A 20,828-nucleotide genomic window follows, 5' to 3' on the forward strand; every position below is an offset into this window, starting at 1 on the left:
TCTTCCACCTCCATCTTCTTTTTCACTGATAAAAAAGTGAGTCTCATTCAGTCCCGTTTCTCATATCTATTAGATTCAGAAAATGCTTGCTATATTCAATACTTTTTTTCTTTCAACATTTACATTTCATTCATACAACAGTAATAGATCGCAACAGTATAAAACAGCATTTCCGATTATACACCTCCTTTTGAAGCATCACAAAGCAGGTCGCTCTACTTACAACACAGGTGAGAAAAGGACAGGAACAAAAAAACCCAGCTGATATTCAATAATTTATTAGCAGGATTTTTAATTGTTGAAAGTCAATTTTTATTTACCGTTTCTGAAAACCTATCAGTGAAAACATGATTCCATCTATTTATCATGTAAGTAAAAATGGCAGAATTTTCCCCTCTGCACTGTAATCTCCATACATGAGGGCTGAGGGGTGGCAGACTGATTTGACGTGGTGCTTCACAGAAGGGAGGAGGCACGTGACCTCAAAAAATCCTCTTAATTGCACACTTAAAAATCTGTATTGTAAAAGGAGCCATGTTTCTCTGTTTTGTCGTGTTATAACTTGAGAACGGATTAAGGGATTTTAACAAATCCAAGGACAGTGGATTCGGGGCACTCCTAGGAAGGATTGTAATACACAAAAAAGGAAGGAATGTTTGTGTGTGGGTACATCATGGACACACGTGGCAAAACTGCAAATGCCAACTTGTGATGCTGGTTATCAGGGAGGGCAGGATCTCTCAGGAATTCTTTTTTGTTCTTGCCCCATAGATTAGCCATCACAGCAAAGAGTGGTATTCCCATCGGCAAAGCGAAGGGTCCTATATGCTATTATATGTATGATAGTCATTGCTTATTGGACTATTGTATCTCATTCCAAAAACCTTTTGAGTGCTGCTCATTGTGTGCAGGGGCAGAAAATCCAGTCTTTGTGTTCATCTTACTTAAAAACTATTTTTAAATGAATACATATTATATAGTGTGGTCATATTATTTCTTCCTTTTTTTGCATATATATAACATAGATAACCCCAAAATATGTCAACAAACAATGGGATGACACTGAAATGAAATGCCTGTTGGCGAGTCACCACATTTTTTTAGTATATTCTGTAAGAGCTTAAAAATGTAAATATTAAGAAAGAAGTGGGATGTAATATAAGCAGAAAACATAATGATGGAAGTGAGATAAGGAAGATAAATAAAAATATTGACATATAGCAGGAATTGAAGAAGCTTCCAACAATACTTGTGACAGGTCTTGCTTCCTGCCCAGCAGTCTGTTTTTGATCTGACAGTCATGCCTGACTGATTCTAATTGAGGGAGCTCCCTGCCGGAAGGCTATGAATTTCCGGAGGGAAAGGAACATGCTGTCATGTGTGATGCACTTGAAAGTAGCACATTCTCTCGGCCACATTCGTGAATTGTTGCCTGGTGTCAAATATGGTGTGATTTTACACCAGTATCGCCAGAAAATGGCTTTTTTCCGCATAACTGCTTTCTTAGACATCCAGGCCCAGCCAGAAACTGCCACCCACTCTGTCATAGCACTGCAGCTGAATCACTTGGGTCATCATGAGATTTGCAACTGCTTGGTTTTAGCATTTGTGATTCATAGTTGGTTTGTTGGCAAAAGGGCTAAGATTGGAACTGCCTTATGGGTCAACTTAGCTTGGGAGGAAACGCCATGAGGTTGTGGGCTGTGGTTTGAATTTGGGGTGGTTGAGAGGCCAAAAACCCAGTGAGTTGAAGGAAGTTTAGTTTGAAACATGTTTTAGACAACATGATGATAATGCATATAATATGTGCTTAACACAATGAATTAAACTATTTTTACATTTGGTTTTGTTTCCTGAATGAAATTTTCTCATAATGTGTTTTATTCACAATTATAACTATAACTCATGACTACAACTGGTGAATGTTTAGTTTTGAGCTAAGTGGGTACAAATATATATATATATATATATATATATATATATATATATATATATATATATATATATATATATATATATATATATATATATATATATATATATATATATTAGTCGTTTTAAGTGTAATGCTGTTTTAGTATTTATATTTCAGAATAACTAATTATAATTAATGGTGATGTTACATTTTACAAATGAAATTTTTTTTACAATGTAGATGAGGACATTTGATTGTATATTTTTATTTCAATTCATATTGTGAGGAAAAGCATTTTGATTTTGATTATGATCGAGTTAAGCATGATTTCATTTCGGTTACACATTTAAAAGCTATTGATTATACATTTTATGATTATCCCAGGGAACGAGGTGCTCTTAGGATCCGTATCACTGTACATGTGTTGACGTTTCGAGTGAATGACGGAATTATTTGATCACAATTTTTATTATGGAAATGAATGTAAACATGTTTTCTATTACCTTAACTTTTATTCATAACTAAGGAATAAGTCCTTTCCAACATATACATTATAAATGAGCGTTGTGTTTTTAAAATAATTGGAATATAATCTCTCTGTGTCAGTGGTGGCACTGTACCTGTATACTTACCAGGGCTTCTGGAGCTGGAGGATCGGACACAGTTTTTCTGAGTGAGACATGTCCTGCTGTCATTCGTGCAGGCTCAAGCATGAGAACATTGTGTCGCTGGAGGATATCTATGAAAGCCCAACTCATTTGTACTTGGTCATGCAGCTGTGAGTCCCTTTTTTCTACCCCTTATCTGATCCATCTCTGCTTTATGGGCTTGGACAGGAAGTAATCCCAAAAATCGTCTCTTGCTATCCCTCTTCATCTTCCTATTCCTCTTTATATTCTCCTTCTTATCCTTCTTCCTTATTTCTTTTTCATTTCCATCCTTCCAATTTTAATTCCACCAATACGCAATGATTTTTTATTGTTCACTGCAACATAATTTCAATGATTTAATCTTAATTTCATTGTAATATTTTATTTGCTCAAATTCAGTTTTATTAGTCTCACCTAAAAGGGATTGCAGGACTATTGTAATGCATCTGTCTGTCTGTCTGTCTGTTTGTCTGTCTGTGTATGTGTCCACATCTATATGTTTTTGCTTCATTTTTTTAACTCTGCAACCGCTTGTGCAATCGATAAGAAACTTTAAACATAGGAGGGAGGACCCATTGAAGATATTTTATTGATAACTCTGATGTCATAGGTCACATGGATTGAAAATAAAAACGTAAAAATCTTCTTCTCCAGAACCGCTTAACAGATCTATGTGAAGCTTCATTCTTCATACATATGATTGACGAGCCATGTGGAATCTAGTTTGAATTTTTTTCATATTTACCCTTATTGTGCACAAAAGTGGTTATTAAATATCCTAATAATCAAGAAAACTATGGATAATGGCAATGTATGTGATGTAATAGGGTGCATGGATAATATGGGTATGTGCACATAATAGTAGCGGATTCAGTTAACAATGGCATTTTTGTTCAGAAAGAGTGTGCAAGGTGAGACGATGCGCTCTACCAAGTGCCTTTCTAGTTGTATTTGAAGTTGGTGGTTTACCACATTTAAGACTAAATTTCCTCTTCTTCTTCTTCTTCTTCATATATATATATATATATATATATATATATATATATATATATATATATATATATATATATATATATATATATATATATATATATATATATATATATATATATATATATCTTACGATAATAATAAGAGGTTATGTGGCTGTTGCTGTCACCTTTATTCACTTGCCGATTGGTTGCGGCACTGACCAATTGGGTGTGCTTGTGTTTCCCAGCATCATTCTTCAGGCAGAAATAACGTCACCTTTGTTGGTAGCCAGTATTACAAATTATCTTCCTTTTTTCATGCTGATGAAGGCCAACAAGCCCGAAACTGTGAGTCAGCTTTGTGACATGTCTTGTTCAATAAAATTTCTTTCAAAAATTACAAAAAAATATAGAGCATTTCCATGAATGTGCCGCAGCACATTGCCCATGAAAGGTGGGCCGAGAAGGGTACTCCCGCTCAGAGGGTGGGAGTGCCCGCGAGTACTGCATATTTAAAAAAAAATTTAAAGGCGTTTCTGGCTGAACAGTTGCAGAGAGTCTGCCTATTGGGCATGAACTCAACAGAGCTACAGCCCCATTACTTCCCAGTCGGGCAGCATTGCAGCTAATACTGGGAAGAGAATTTCATTCTCAATTTTATAGATTAGTCCACCCCGGTGAGGGAACATCCACTGACACATGTTTCAGGCTTGTTGGCCCTCATTAGCATGTAGCAGAAGCTCCTCCCCAGAGTGCTTCTGATTCACGTAAGCTCCTTCCCCACCTAATAGGCGGCGGATATGCAACCGTTTAGCCAGAAGAGCCTTTTTAAAATTTATATTATTCCTGGCTACTCCCAGAACTGTTTGGTGTATGCCCGATAGGTTAAGAGTTTAAAAAAAGAGAGCCAAGTACTATTTATATTTCAAAATTAATTGATCACATATTATTTAGCAGGCAATACTACAATAATCTAACAAATAATGTAATGCAAGGAAACACAACCCGTCGCTTCGCTGATGGGAATATTGAGGGGAGTGAGAATGGAGGGGGAGCGAGGAGGGGTGTAAGAGTGTGGTGGGGTGGGGGAGTGAGAAAGGAGGGGGAGCAAGGCGGGGTGGGGGAGTGAGAAAGAAGGGGGAGCAAGGCGGGGTGGGGAGCGAGGAGGGGTGGCGAGTGCGGAAGGAAGGGGGTGCGAGGAGCGGTGGGGGAATGGAAGGCAGCGTGAGGGGAGGACAAGGGAAGACAACGTGAGGGAGTGTGAGACTGTGTAATGGAAGGCAGTGTGAGAAGAGGGCAAATGAAGGCAGTGTGAGGGGAAGGCAAGGGAAGCAACCTGAGGGGAGGACGAGGGAAGGCAGCGTGAAGGGAGGGCAAGGGAAGGCAGTGTGAGAGGGGGTCCGTCCGGACATAACCACCATCCCAACATGTCCGGAAATAAACACTGTCTGAAAATAACCACCGTCCGAAAATAACCACCATGTGGGCATAACCGTTTGGATACGTGCGAAGATAACCACTGTCCAGACATGTATGGACATAACAACTGTCTGGGCATAACCACCGTCTGGATATAACCACCCTCCGGATATGTGCAGAGATAACCACCGTTCAGAGATGTGCGGAGATAGCCACCATCTGGACATGTGCAGACATAACCACCATCCAGACACGCATTGAGACAACCACATATATTCTTTAAAGACAGAAGAAAAATGACAACCCTTTGCTCACTTATCTCCATCTGGATACATGTGGAGATGACAAGTGTGCGGATATGTGCAGAGATAACCACCATCTGGATACTTGTGGACATACCCACCATCCGGATATGTGTGGAGATAACTACCATCGGGATAGGTGCGGAGATGACCACTGTCCGGATACCTGTGGAGATAACCACCATCCGGATATGTGTGGACATAACCACCGTCCAGATACATGTGGAGATAACCACCATCTGGATATGTGTGGAGATAACCACTGCCTGGATACATGTGTAGACAACCACCATACGGATACTTGTGGAGATTGCCACTGTCCGCATACATGCAGACATAACCACTGTTCAGATATGTGGAGATAACTACCATCTGGACATGTGCAGACATAACCATCTTCCAGACACATATGGGGACAACCACATATATTCTTAAAAGATAGAAGAAAAATGACAACCCTTTGCTCACTTATCTCCATCCGGATACATGTGGAGATGACCAGTGTGTGGATACGTGCAGAGATAACTACCATCTGGATACTTGTGGACATACCCACCATCCGGATATGTGTGGAGATAATTACCAGCTGGATAGATGCGGAGATAAGTACCATCGGGATAGGTGCGGCGATGACCACAGTGCGGATACTTGTGGAGATACCACCGTCCAGATACATGTGGAGATTGCCACTGTCCGCATACGTGCAGAGATAACCACTGTTCGGATATGTGTGGAGATAACCAACATCTGGGCATAACCTCTGTCCATATACATTCAGAGAGAGAGAGAGAGAGAGAGAGAGAGAGAGAGCAAGAGAGAGAGAGAGAGAGAGAGAGAGAGAGTGTGTGTGTGTGTGTGTGTGTGTGTGTGTGTGTGTGTGTGTGTGTGTGTGTGTGTGTGTGTGTGTGTGTGTGTGTGTGTGTGAGTGTGAGAGAGAGAGAGAGAGAGAGAGAGAGAGAGAGAGAGAGAGAGAGAGAGAGAGAGAGAGAGAGAGAGAGAGAGAGAGAGAGAGAGAGAGAGAGAGAGAGAGAGAGAGAGATAGAGATAGAGATAGAGATAGAGATAGAGATAGAGATAGAGATAGAGATAGAATTCCAGCAGATGTGATGTCCAGTTTAACAACACACACATTGATGAATCACTCTGCCTGTAAAACACTGGGGTAACAGTTTATAACTGGGTCAGGATTCAAACCCAGGCTACACAGCTGAGAGCAAGTGTGCGTGCTTCCAGTATGCCTCCCACGTGAGATTGAGATTCTCATGTATGTGTGGCATTGGGATTCTCATGTATGTGTGGCATTGGGATTCTCATGTATGCACTATTTTTGAATGTCTTTACAACTGTGAAGGAACTCTGGGAAGGGTTTGAAACAGCAAAGGGCTTACTTTGTGTAGTCTTTTATGGTTGCTTTATGCAGATTTTTTTGTGGGACCTGAAAACACTTCCTCACACCCACTAAGGAATGGGGTCAGGGATCATTTAATATATCCTTTCACTTGGCTACAAAGACACTATAGAGGGATTTTTTTTTAAGTTCAACTTTTTTTCAAAATTTTCGAATTTTTTTTTTGTCTAAAACACTCCTCGGTACTCATTGATGGACCTCTGAAAGTTTGACAAAGATCCGTTTAGCCATCTCTGAGAAAAACTGGCAACCGACACACACACACACACACACACACACACACACACACACACACACACACACACACACACACACACACACACACACACACACACACACACACATCTCTCTCGCTCTCTCTCTCTTATAGTTATAAATAGATACTCAATATATATTCCTTTAGTATAGAACTAAAATGACCACCCTTTGCTCACTTATCTCAGTCTCATAAAGTCAGGATTAGTGTTTGTGCTATATTTATCAGCCTTTATGTAATTACTGCGTACAATGGCAGGTTGGCAAAAATAGCATGAGCCAGTGGAGAAAGTCCAGGCAGAGTGGAAACTGTTCAGGGCACTTATTAACTTGTGAAATGTATTTTTGTCTTCTGTGAATGTACTGTAATGTCACTGACAGTCGTTCATTTGCTTTCACCATACCTGCTCATCCTGTTAAATTCCTAGCCAGTCACAGATAGACTTTTGCTAACATTTGGAGTGACACTGAAAGTTCTGATTGGTGAGCAACATGTCATGATCAATCAGCATGTAATTCCACATTTTAGTATGACATAAAGATTATTCACAGCATTGTTCAGCAAGATATTAAAATTAACTATTTCAGCTGTAATGTTTTCAGAACTCTGACCTCTCCTTATGCATTTTAAATCCGCCCCTGTGGGGCTTTTGAAGTACATCCACTTTGATGAAGCAACATCAAAAGATTTCCAGACCTTAATTACCAGTGGTTCAGGTTTAAGTCTCCAAGGTGATGGGCAACTGTGAAATGTTGTGCTCCTATATCCAAAACGATTGCATCCTTGTAATTCTTAGGGGATGTCAAATAAGTCCCGGCCAGAAGAGGGTGAGAAATGAGCAGACGGAGGGGGGGGGGGGGATCTTCCCTCCAGGTCTTCAAAACAGCCGTTCGCCACTACCTCTTATCTTCCCCCATCCAAAACCATAATCTTTTTGACCCCCGTTAATCTACGCCAAACCCACCTCCTTCAAATTCCCTGCTTTCCTTCTTGAAAGACCTTGTAGTGCAAGGACCTGAAAGTCCTTGTAGTGTCCATCTTGTTTACCCCGAGTACCCCACCCCATCCCTCTCCCTTCCACAGATCTCCTAATGCCTCTGTTCCCCACTGTTTTGTCCTTCACTCTCCTGCCCCTATTATCTCCTGTTCCCCTTATTGCACGTTCTGTGTGTTTCCTCTCATACGAGCCACAACATTGTATTCAAAAAATTAAAATAAAAAGATAAAGCTGAGAAAGTGTCAGAAAGTGCAAGCCTTACAAAGCAAGCTGATGAACCCTCAGACTTGTACAAAGTATAGAAATATGGTGGCAGTAGTAATAGAAATTGTGGGTTGAATCAGATGGACTGTCCAACCAATTGGTGGAACTCGTACGCATGCACGGCCACACACAGAGTTATTTTATAGAATAGATACAATGAGCCGTGCCTGTGTCCGTGCGTGTGTCCATGCACGCATGAAAGTTCCACCCATCCTGCAGCACACAAATTCAGGTCAGGTCAGGTCAGGTATGGGAGCATGCGCCAGAACAGTGCGTTGCTGCATCCACTTTCCACCGGTACACCAGGGGCCTCCATCTGGCCATCCCCCAGGCAGATGCATGGCCCATCCCCATCTCCTTGAGATACTGATCAATTTGCTGCAACCATGAGGGATGTGGTTGGCCTGTTGGCCTCCTCCACTCACGAGGCTCCCTCGCTGAGAGAATGTGGTGAGCAGGATCAGCATCAGGAAAACGAGCCACATGTCCACACAGCCGCAGCTGATGGTCATGGACCATGCAGGTAACAAATCTCTTTTGAGTCTCTCAGCAACTGCTCAATGGACACAAAGTCCAACCATCTGTTGAACTCTCTCATACATTAATATTAACAACAAAAACGATCTTATAATGCTTCATCTTCCTCTCTCACACATGTGGTACTCTTTACTGTTTCACAATGCACTTCTCTTCTGCTATTTTAACAGACTGCTCTCATTTCGACCTCTCCTTCATTCCTTGCCTAAAAAATCCAACTATTACAGCGCTTCTTCTCTCCATGCTCTGAATTCGCCTTCATTGCATCCATCAAGAATTGTGTTAAATCGCATCTCTGACCTAAAACTTTTAAAAACCACAGTTTGCCATGGATGCTCGCTTTCCATCAACCATTCTTTTTTTCCAACTTCAGTGCCAACTCACCCCCCTCACCCCTCACTCTCACTCTCAAAGCAACCATCCCACTCTTCTCCCTCCAAGCCTCCCTCTCACCTGTTTCAAAAATTCCCCCCTCACCTTTCTCCCACCTTTCATCCCCCTCACTCTTCCTTCTCAAAGTTGCCGACCCTCTCATCCACCAACCTGCGTCCGTCCACTGCCCTCTCACCTCCATCTCTTCACTCCACCTCCTCAAATCCTCAACTGCCATCTTCCTTGTCTCTTGTCCCCCTCTCTCCCAGCACCACAGAGCCTTTTCTCCTCCTCATTCGGCCCCCTCCCCTCGCTATTCTGCAATACCCCACACTCCTTCAGCAACCCTCCTTACCTCCCCCCTCGTCCCTCGTCCTACCCTCCCCGCCCCCTCCACCTCCTGCACCCAAAGCCTCCTCCCCTACCTCTTCATTAAAAGTGTGGACCTCAAATATCCGGGGCCTTCGCTCAAACCTTTCAGATCTTTCCATGCAGGTTGCCACTGACAAACCAGAATTATCTGCCTAACAGAAACTTTCCTCTCCCAAGACGTGTCTGACTCCCAAGTATCTCTCCCTGGTTACTCCCTCTTACGGTATGACAGACCTGAGCCTCGTCCTGGTGGAGGTGTTGCTCTCTTCATCAAAGACTCTATTCCTCACTCTCCCTGCACTGCTCTCACTCCCCCACACCCCCAGGAATACCTCTGGCTTCGGCTTCCCCTCCACTCCCACCTCATGTTTATATGTGCACTGTACCGTCCACCGAACAGTGATGACTCCATCTACACCTCACTCTCCGAAAACATGGACCATCTTCTATCTTCTCATCCAAACTCTCTCTTCCTCTTATGTGGCGACTTCAATTGTCATCACGCCAGTTGGCTAGGTGTGGGTACCTCTCTCACCTGCCATGGGACATCAGCAAAAGCTTTCTGTGACTCATTGGGGACTGACTCAATCGGTCAACTTCCCCGACCCGGATCTCAACCAATGGTACTCCATCTCTTCTGGATCTGATTTTGACAAATTTCCCTGACAATATCTGCTGCTCTTCCTTCGCTCCAATTGGTTCTTCTGACCACGTCCTTGTTAAAGTGGACATCTCTCTGGCTGTCATCAGAGAACCACCTCACCGCCGTCGAGTCTGGCATTTCACTCAAGCCGACTGGCAGGGTCTCTGAGCAGCCATCAAACTTACAGACTGGTCTCCTATCACTACTTTCTCAAACATCAACTCATCCTGGGAATTCTTTCAAAGAAACTTGCTCTCCCTCATGCACAGATTTATCCCCTCTCGTGTTCAGTTGTCTTACCCTTCCTCCCGCCCTTGGTTTACTGAAGCTTGTGGTGAGGCAGTTGTCCTGAAACAACTTGCCTTTGCCTCATGGAAAGCAAACCCAACTGAGGGCAATCTCAGTTCTTTCCACAAAGCTCGGAACAAGTGTGTATCTACCCTCAGGAGAGCCAGAAAACAACATCTTTCTCATCTCAAGTCTGAACTCTCAAACCTCTCTCCCTCCTCAAAATCCTGGTGGCGTTTAATCAAATCTGTTTCTGGTGTATGTTCCCCCTCCATCCCCTCCCTTACCTCAAATGGCCACACTGCTGATTCCACACGTGATAAAGCTGAATGTCTAAACTCGGTGTTTGCAGCTAAATCTTGTGTCCCAAACCCATCACTATCTCTACCCACTTTACCCAGTCGCACCCAACTGTCCCTGGACTCTGTATCCTTTTCTCCTGACAAGGTGGAGAGCTTGCTTTCAAACCTCGAGTCAGATTCTGCAACCGGTCCAGACGGCATCAGCCCACGTGTCCTCAAAGCCTGCTCTTCTGCTCTTGCTCACCCTCTCTCTGTTCTATTCACCCTCTCATTTGCCCAAGGTCATTTGCCATCTGCTTGGAAATCTGCTAACATCACTGCCCTGCATAAAAAAGGTGCAAAAACAGATCCCTGTAACTACAGACCAATCAGCCTTCTCCCAATCATCAGCAAGGTTATGGAATCCATCATTGCTTCAGACATGAAATCCTTCCTCTTCTCCAATGGCTTGATTTCCAATCATCAATTTGGTTTCAGACCAGGTCACTCTACCCTGGATATGCTGCTACTGCTCTCCCATCAATGGATGGAGGTCCTCAATGCCAGACAGGAAATCCGAGCCGTATCCTGGACATATCACGTGCTTTTGACACAGTCTGGCACCCTGCCCTACTCACCAAACTCTCTTCCCATGGTATTCAAGGCCATCTCCACTCATGGCTCGCAGACTTCCTCTCCTGTCATGATCAACGTGTGGCCTAAATGGAGTTCTTTCATCCCCTCTTCCTGTGCAGGCTGGAGTTCCTCAAGGTAGCGTTCTGGGCCCTGTTCTTTTTCTGGTTTTCATCAATGATCTCTCGGACTCTCTGGAAAATCCTCTATTTCTCTTTGCCGATGACTCCACCCTCTGCCGTACCATCTGTCATCCCTCAGACCGGCAAGCAGCAGCTTCTTCGCTCACTGCAGATCTGGATAAAATCACAAACTGGTCCAACACGTGGAACATGTCTTTCAATCCACACAAATCTCACACTCTCACTATGTCTCTTTGAAAGGACCGTTTACAAAACCCCCATCCACTTTCTCAACAATCCTCTGGAAGAAGTCTTTTCTTTCAAGCTTCTGGGTCTCACTATCTGCCATGACCTTTCCTGGGAAAGTCACATTTCCAACCTTGCCTCAAAAGCCAGTCGCCGACTGGGAATCCTCCGTCGTGCAAAGTCCTTCCTCGGCCCTCTTGAGCTCCTGACTACTTACAAAGCTTTTGTCCGTAGCCGGATGGAGTACTGCTCTCCCCCTCTGGGCTGGTGCTCCTGCCTCCCACCTTTCCCGACTTCACGCTGTCGAAACCAGGGCTTTTAAGATCATTGGCATCTCCCGCAATGAAGCTGAGTCCTTGGGCCTCTCACTCAATCACCGCAGGTTGGTCGGTGGTCTTTCTGTCTTCTACCGACTCCTCTCCAGCCTTGCCCCCCTGCTCTCTCTGCGATTTGTCCCAACCACATTTCCACAGGGCGCTCAAGGTCCGCCAACAACCCCTTCTGGTAAAACTACCAAAATCACGAATCACTGCTCATCTTCACTCTTTCATTCCTCTTTTTTCCCACCTTTGGAATAAACTTCCCTCACTCTATTCTTTCCCATTCTTCCCTCCAGGCTTTCAAAACAGCTGTTCACCACCACCTCTTATCTTCCCCCATCCAAATCCTCGATCTTTTCTACCCCCGATAATCCACCCAAGCCCACTTCCTTCAATTCTCCTGCTTTCCTTCCTGAAAGTCCCTGTAATGTCCATCTTCTCCTCGCCATGTTCCCCGTCCCATCCCCATCCCTCTCCCTTCCACAGTTCACCTGTGTCTGTTCCCCAATGTTTTGTCCCTTCCACTCCCACCCCTCTTGTCTCATGCCTCCTTGCTGTGAGTTGTGTGTTAGCTCTCATACGAGCCTCGACCAAGGTATACAAAAAAAAAAAAAAAAAAACCAGCGATAACGAACGATTCTCCGACGAGACCTGGTACCAAAGGCATTAAATCGCCATCTCAGATCCCTGATCAGAGTCCAAGTCTCACATCCATAGAACAAGAATGGAAGCACCAAGGACCTGAAGACTCAGACTTTTGTCCTCCCGCACAGGTACTGGCAGCACCACACCCCATGATCCAGTGAATCCATGACTCCCCAGGCCCGACCCAGACATCTAATGACGTCTGACTCACAGACAGCGGAGACATGAATATCGCTGCCAGGGCAGAGGAATCTCTTTGTGACCGCAAAATCCTCACCACAAACAGGTACAGACAAGATAGCAACATCCAAGATGTCATTAAAAGCTTGGATCTTAGTTTTGACCCAGGAAACCCGAAATCTCAGCGGCTCCGACTCATCATTCAGCACCTCGAGGGACCCCAAAAGGATATCTGGACTCTCCGCAAAGATGACTACATCATTTGCAAAATCAAGGTCAGAGATCTTGCCATTCCCAAACGACGCACCACAGCTTGATCTCTCCGACATCCTCCCCAGAATCCAGTCTAGATAAGCGCTGAAAAGTGTGGGGACTCCTGAACACACTCCTGACGAACTCCAGTAACAACAGAAAAAAGTCAGAGATGGTATCACCACATCTCACAGCACTCTCAGTACCAGTATATAGTTGAGACATCAGATTGATCAGTTTTGCTGGCACCCCACATAGACCAAGAATCCTCCAGAGGACATCCCGATTCACTGAATCAAACGCTTTACAGAGATCAACATAGGCTGCAAGCAGCCCCTGCTGAAACTCTCACCTGCGTTTGGTGAGGACACGAAGAGCAAGGATACGGTCAATCGTTGACCTCTTTGGTGTAAAGCCTGACTGCTCTGGACGCTGGTGCTCAAGCAGATGGTGGCGAACCCTATCAAGAATGATCCGAGCAAAGACCTTGCCCAGCATTGAGAGCAGCGTCACCCCTCTGTAGTTGTTGCAGTCCTGGCGATCACCCTTCCCTTTCCAGAGAGGGACAACAAGGCCTCTCGTCAAGTCTGTTGGGATGATGCCTGTGATCCAGGCAGAACACAGAACTGCATGCAGTGACATGAGTACAGCATTTCCACCAGCCTTGAGAAGTTCAGCATGGATGCCACAGATCCCTGGAGGTTTACTCCACTTCAACCGGTTCACCACAGCCTGTGTTTCCACAAATGAACGATCACATATCATTGGAGGATCTGCAATAGGGATAGTAAAAACATGGACATCCAACTCGACAGCTGGTGGATCAGCCTGGTGCAGCCTCCCAAAGTAATAAGCCCAGCAGGCCTAGACTTCGGACTCCTCTGTCAAGAGGCCACCACCCTCCGCTCTAACTGCAGTACACCAAAGGACAGACTTGGAAAAACGCAATGCATGAATTCCCATGTCAACAGGATGAGAATTACTTGACCACAGGTGATGCTCTACCCCCTCACAGATTCCTCACACATAGGCCTCCTTGTCTACCCTCAGTGCACGTACAGTTTTACGCCTCAGCTCCCTGAACAGCTCAACTCTACCATTCAGCCTGGCCCTGTGACTCTGGTCAATGGTATCCAGTGTCCCTTGAGAGACAAATTTCTTCTTTGTCCTGTGGTGAGTTCGAAGATATCTACCGGCAACATCAAGGAGGGTGGTTTTGAAGGTACTCCACAACTCTTCAGGATTCCCAAAAGCACCCAGACCCCCCCAAATCTCCACTCAGCCTAATCACAAACTCTTCAGCTACCCTCTCTCATCCTTGAGCTTGTCAACATCCAGCCTCGGCTGGGATGGCACCATTCTCTCAGATTTAAGCTGCAACTTCAGAGTTGCTACAACAAGCCTGTGGTCGGTATTGAGGAACTGAGTACTCTGGTAGACCCTGCAGTTCTGGATCATCCTCCAGTGACCATCAACAAGTACATGGTCAATCTCCTTTGCCACACCACCATCGTTGAAATACCAAGTCCAGCGATGAGCTTGTGGGCGCTGAAACCATGAACCGGCCACCCTAAGTCGATGACTTCTTGGAACGTCAAGGAACTTAGTGCTATTCTGGATCACAGTTCCAGATCCATAGGTACCAACACATGTCTCATAACCATCCCTATCAGTTCCAGTTGATGCATTGAAATCCCTGAAGGTTAGAGTATCTCGTCTGGGGCACTGATCAACCACAGACTCAAGTGTGGAATAGAATGTGTCCTTCACAGTGAGATCACTCACCTCAGTCGGAGCATAAACAGAGACTCGGGAATGACACCCAAGGAGTGATGAATACGCTCAATGACTGGTGTTACCTCAATTATCATTGGTGTCAACTTATTAGACACAGCTACAGCAACTCCGTGGGCATGGTACCCATCAGAGTGACCAGCCCAATAGGAGGTGTAACCACCTGCCATGATCTCGCCACTATCCCATCTCCGAACTGCAGAGAGTGCCGCAATACCGATGTCCAATCGCTTGAGCTCAGATGACAACAGAGACAGGTGATCATTCTCTCTTCGGGATAGGATATTCCAGGCACCCACCCAAAGGGACCGCCTCAGGTTAATCCAAGGAGACCGCTGTCTGGTGTCCGATACCTCAGCACCACTCCGACACACACTACCGCAATCTGACCCGGAAAGGTTACCCTGTGGTTTTCCTCCTATCCTCAAAGAGTGGGGGTCCCGAAGGCTTTCCCCCATTTCCGTCATCCAGTGAGCTGCCCTGCAGAGAGCAGCTGCACAGGATGTACTCCCATGGAGTGTGTTTTCATATTTTGTTGTATCTTTTGTGGAATTAAAGATTCTACGGTGGCTCGAGTGCAAATCCTGCCACCAACTTCTTTTAAAAAGTAACCCAACTGCAGGAGGACGTCCGCAGACACAGTTGGGCACTAGATATGGATGGCCATTGGCTCACTAGGATCTCTTCCGCCCTTTGACAGGTTTTGTTCTTAATCCTGCTGAGTATCTATATCCATACACCCTCCTCACCAGGAAACCTGGTTGGGGATATGGCTTAGTCACCAACAACCCGACCATGAAACAGGTTAGTACAGGTTTATATTGTACCTGTTGCAAATCACAGATCTAATCTGCCTTGAGCTGACATCTATTGCCTTCATAATACTTCCAAGAACCATGATATGCATTGATATATAGAATGAGATGGCATGGACAAGAAGAGGCTACAAAATGGCTATTTACGAGCATCCGTGGTGATCAATAAATCCTCCGTCTCCTCAACTGCAACTCACCATCTCATGACAATCTTTAAGGGTGATGTATTCGACTGCTTCAGTAGCGCTGAACTTCCAGATTTTTTTAAACGAGCTATAAAATAATTATTGTGTTTGAATTGAAGCACTGTCGGACCCTGCTATCCGCACATTCGCTCATCACAGACCCACGTTTCCCTGGGTCATAAAGTCACCTGCTGCTTCGACATTTGCACGTCAGGTATTCACACGTTCTTTTTTTTTTAATTCTCCTTTTTGTTTCTTTCTTTCTTTTTTCAGGACTGGTCTCCTCTATCCTTTGTCCTATATCCTATATATTGGTCTCCTATATCCACCTGGGAAATTTGAAATCTGCCAAGATCACATCATTGCATAAAAAAGGTGCAAAAATAGATCCCCCTTAAGTATAGCCCAATGAGCTTTACTGTACTTGCAATCGTCTGCAAGGTCATGGGATCCATCATCGCTATTGACGTAAAATCATTCCTTTTCTCCAGCAGCCTCATCTCAGATCATCAATTCAGATTCAGACCTGGTTGCTCTACCTTGGACATGCTGTTTCTTTTCTCTCAACAATGAATGGAGGCCCTCAATTTCAGACATGAGATTGGGGCCGTCTCTCTGGACGTACCTCGAGCTTTTGTATACGGCCTGGCATCTTGCCTTGCTCTCCAAACTGTCTGACTGGAATCCAGGGCCAACTTCACTCTTGGATTACTGACTTCCTCCACTCTCACATTCAACATGCGGCTCTCAACAAAACTCCTTCATCTTCTCTCCCTGTCAAGGCTGGAGTACCCCAAAGCAGTGTTCTCGGCCCCATGTTATTCTTAATCTTCATCATTGTTCTCACTGACTCTGGAAAATCCTCTTTATCTCTTTGCTGATGACTCCACTCTCTGCCATAATATCACTCATCCATCTGACAGACAGGCAGCAACCTCTTACCTCTCTTCAGATGTTGAGAAAATCACAACTGGTCAAACACAATTTTACTTATGAATCCATATTGTCCACCCTTTGCGTTTTCCCTTCCCCTCATTATTGCTTGCATCGACGACTTTCTCCCTCTGTGCTGCTGTTAGTGTTTCCCCTTTCTCCTGCTGTTCCCTTCTTAAAGGCCCTGTCACACCTTGACGATTTAGCCAGCATATGCCTGACGTATGCAAAATTTGGCTAAAACGCTGGCACATGTCGAATACGTTATGGGTAAGTTTGTATACGTTAAGAGCACGCTGGCATACGTCGTAGTACGCTGGCTTTTTTCGTAGTACGCTGGCATACGTCTTTGTACGCCGAGCTGTTAGACAAATTTTCCATGCTTGAAATTTTTCGACGTATGCCAGCGTATGACTCACACGTTCCGCATACGCTTGGCCATAAGTTGTAGGCACGTTATGCGATCGTTGACACACTTCGACACACGTTACTTGTAAGTTACTCATAAGTCGAAACACGTCGAGGTAATGGTTGGCATCAGTGTTCCAGACTCCCTGTTTTTTTTTTTTTGGTTTTTTCCTTCGGTATGACGGTGATGTTGACACTTCGATTCCTAGTGCGGTTATAATATAATATAATTAATAGGCTGCCGCTCAACGATTTAAATCATAACGGCACTAGAAATCGAAGTGTCAACATCACCATCATACCGAAGAAGAAGAAGAAAAAACATGGGAGTCTGGAACACTGATGCTAACCATTACCTCGACGCGTTTCGACTTATGAGTAACGTACAAGTAACGTGTGTTGACGGGTGTCAACGATCGCGTAGCGTGCCTACAACTTATGGCCAGCATATGCGGAATGTGTGTCGTACGTCGAGAAATTTTCAACATGCTGAAAATTTCTCGACGTACTCGGTGTATGACGACATCTGCCAGCGTACTACGACGTATGCCAGCGTACTGTTAACGTATACAAAACTTACCCATAACGTAGTCGACGTGTGCCAGCTTGGTTCGGCAAATTTTCATACGTCGGCATACGTTGGGTAAAACGTCAAGGTGTGACAGTGGCTTCACACTTCGAAGTCTAGTGTGGTTATGATTTGAATCGTCGAGCCGCAGCCTATGAATAACTTATGCCACGTGATCGTCGGCGATACGCTGCTGCGCTATGCATAAGTTAGACTATCGTTGGGCATAGGTTGTGAACGCCGACAACACGCTCAGCATTCGTTGGTATAAGTTATCTATATGTGATTGAAACGTTCTGTGCACGTTACTAATACGTTATGCATACGTCCAACACGTTATTATATGCCCAAAACTTAAAAAAAAAACATCAATAGTTCAGCGTACACCAGCGTTTCACATACATTTTGAAACGTTGCCATACGCTGGCTAAAACGTCAAGGTGTGACAGCCCCTCCATGTTGTGTACTGATTTATTCTGTGCAATCACTCTTCCACGAGCTGAGACCACATATTAAAAAAAAATAATAATTTTAAGCAATGCCCTGACATTCGCGGACCCTGACATTCGCGGACCCTGACATTCGCGGCATTTTTCAGAAACGTATCCCCATGAATAGCGGGGTCTGACAGTATATACCTGGACACTGATGAACACATCGTGTTGTCTCAACTCTCTAGTTCCTTCTGTTATTATTACATTGCTTGTTCAGTTGTTTTTTTTTTCACCTTTATTGCTGAGGAATTTGTTCGTGTTTTTATATATTGCCATGGGTCCCGTGCCTTTAATTAAGATTCTTTAACAACCATAATTATTATTCCCACCTTGTGCAGTTTACCTGGGAAAGCTTTTGGCCCGATTTTCACGAATTTGCCATCTTGGCCTGATGTACGACTACGTCGGTTAGAGCAGGAATTTGGAATTTGGCTCGGGTCCCTGCAATAGCTCACATACTCTTCATGAAGGAAATCATGGGATTTTTTTTTTAACATCCACCAACTCATGCTTGTAGACGGGACACCTAGTTTACGTCCATCTGAGTGATGGCACACACATTGATTCCTCACCTCGCCTGCAAAACACCAGGGTGACAATTTATAGCTGAGCCATGATTCAAACCCAGGCTAGCTCGCTCAGAGGTAAGTGTGCAAACCTCGAGCTGATCCATTCATCCCACATTTATAAATTAAGTGTTTAATCAAAAACAGTTTATATTCATGCCAATTTTACCCGACTAATTATGGCAGACCAACTCACTAGTTACTTGTTTGGTGAGTGATTTTTATTTTTCATTTGCCTTTTACATCCACATGGCCACTATTTTGGGTTTCCGCACCTCCTACTCCCTTTATCGAACACCCTTTCCAGTTCTACCTCACTGTACTCATTGACCAGGAACCTTTTATGGATAGCAGCATGTCATAAACAGCTGTTTGTGAGGAAGTTCTCTGATTTCCATGCTGTCTATGACATTTATTTCTGCACTATCGGGATTAGTACGTACGGTGAAGATTTCTGATACTTTTGGACCATTTTTGACGTTGCTCTCGTGTTGTTGCAGTTTTTCTTTTCAATTTATTGTCCTACGAGTTGGCAGATGGATCTGTGGCCAAGCCTGAATGCTGGCGAGTGGGGTGAAATCCAGTATCTTGTTAATCAAAAGATTATTTGTCTGAGAATTCGAAGATGTGGGTTAAACTTCTCTTTTAATATGATTCTGCATTGTAAACACCGCTATCTCATTCGATTCCATTCGGCAAAAGGCAAAGTTGTTTCTTTGAGTCTTTTGAGACACAGCAAAGTCTGATGGTGTGGAGAAGCCTGTTTCCTCTCCAGTGCTTTTACCAAAAAAAAAAACTGAATGTAAGAGGAATTTCCTCCTCCCCATGGATGGAAACTTTCGGCGATTGTCTGTGCTCTTATCCAAATACTGAACGTCAATCAAGGAAGCAACTTGCCATTTTCAAAGTCTTTGGTATGACTTGGCTGGGGTTTGAACCACCAACCTCCAAAATTGGGAGCCGATGCTCTATAATACACTCGAAGCTTCATTCTAAAATATGCCAATTCTGTGGGAATTAAACCTTCCACAATTCTGAGGGAATTATCCTGTCCGGAGGGACTGGTCCTTTGCTACCATTACTTCAAAACTTCAACAAGGAAACAGTGCATACAGTACATCAGCACAGTACAGAGACATGACAGAAGTAAACAGACACCATGACTTTTAAAGAATTTCCTTATTGAACATTTGAAGTATATGTGATCCATTTTAATACATACACTAGTACTTGGTAGACTTGCCATTTTCAGATTTCAACGCTCTTTCTCTTTCAGGCATCGAACTAAGGAGTTCTGAAATTTTCTCTTGCGGGATTTCTGCCCAGGCTTCACGCAAAAGGTTTCACAATTCTGCCCGTGATGTTGGTTTCCTGGACTTTTTCCGCACATCTCGATCCAATATGGGCCAGAGGTGTTCAATGGGATTCATCTCAAGAGACTGACTTGACCATGGAAGTCACTTGATCTCATTTCTGTTCTGCCATTCTTTGGTCTTTTTTGCAGTGTGGCATGGAGCTCCATCTTCCATGAACAGAGTGTTGTTTTAGACCAACTGACCAGTGGAGAAGACGGGGAGAAGTCCATCCTCAAGGATAGAAATGTATATCGTAGAGTTGATGTTGCCAACACACTCCACAAGCTCTGACCGACTAGTGCTCCAGATTGCTCCCCACACCATCACCGAAAAACCACCATGTTTGACAGTTGGCTGCAATCGGTTCAAAGAGAACTCTTGACTGGGAAGTCTCCAGAACCGTACACATCCACTGTCAGAAAATTGAGCAAATTGAGACTCATCTTAAAAAATGACAGTTTGACAAAACTCCAACGGTCTGTTGGCCATCTCGTCAGCCCATTTCTTTCTCCTTTGAATGTTGGCTGGTCTAAGAAGAGGTTTTCTCCAAGCTGCTCTCCCATAGTAGCCCAGTTGGTGAAGGTATCGCACGGCAGTTCTTCAGCTAACTTGGACCTCCTGTGCAACATCTGCTGCC

General features: G+C 44.3%; 1 protein-coding gene across 7 annotated transcripts in view; it reads left to right on the forward strand.

Moving 5' to 3' along the window:
- LOC147018066 (calcium/calmodulin-dependent protein kinase type 1D-like) overlaps positions 1-20,828 on the forward strand; it is a 164,622-nt gene that overhangs the window by 83,899 nt on the left and 59,895 nt on the right. For 2 of the 7 annotated variants that reach the window (XM_085897372.1, XM_085897370.1), the window contains one exon: positions 2,619-2,693. The exons of 2 other annotated variants lie outside the window; for them this stretch is intronic. In XM_085897372.1, coding sequence (XP_085753498.1) covers positions 2,619-2,693 — 75 coding nt within the window. Of the gene's footprint in view, positions 1-2,521; positions 2,694-20,828 lie in introns of all 7 variants that reach the window. 3 more of the 7 variants (XM_085897375.1, XM_085897374.1, XM_085897373.1) reach the window with 2 other exon arrangements.

The sequence above is a fragment of the Eptatretus burgeri genome, chromosome 10, assembly GCF_056783735.1.
Source record: "Eptatretus burgeri isolate ZD-2024b chromosome 10, Ebu_testis_v1, whole genome shotgun sequence".
NCBI classification, from domain to species: Eukaryota; Metazoa; Chordata; class Myxini; order Myxiniformes; family Myxinidae; genus Eptatretus; species Eptatretus burgeri.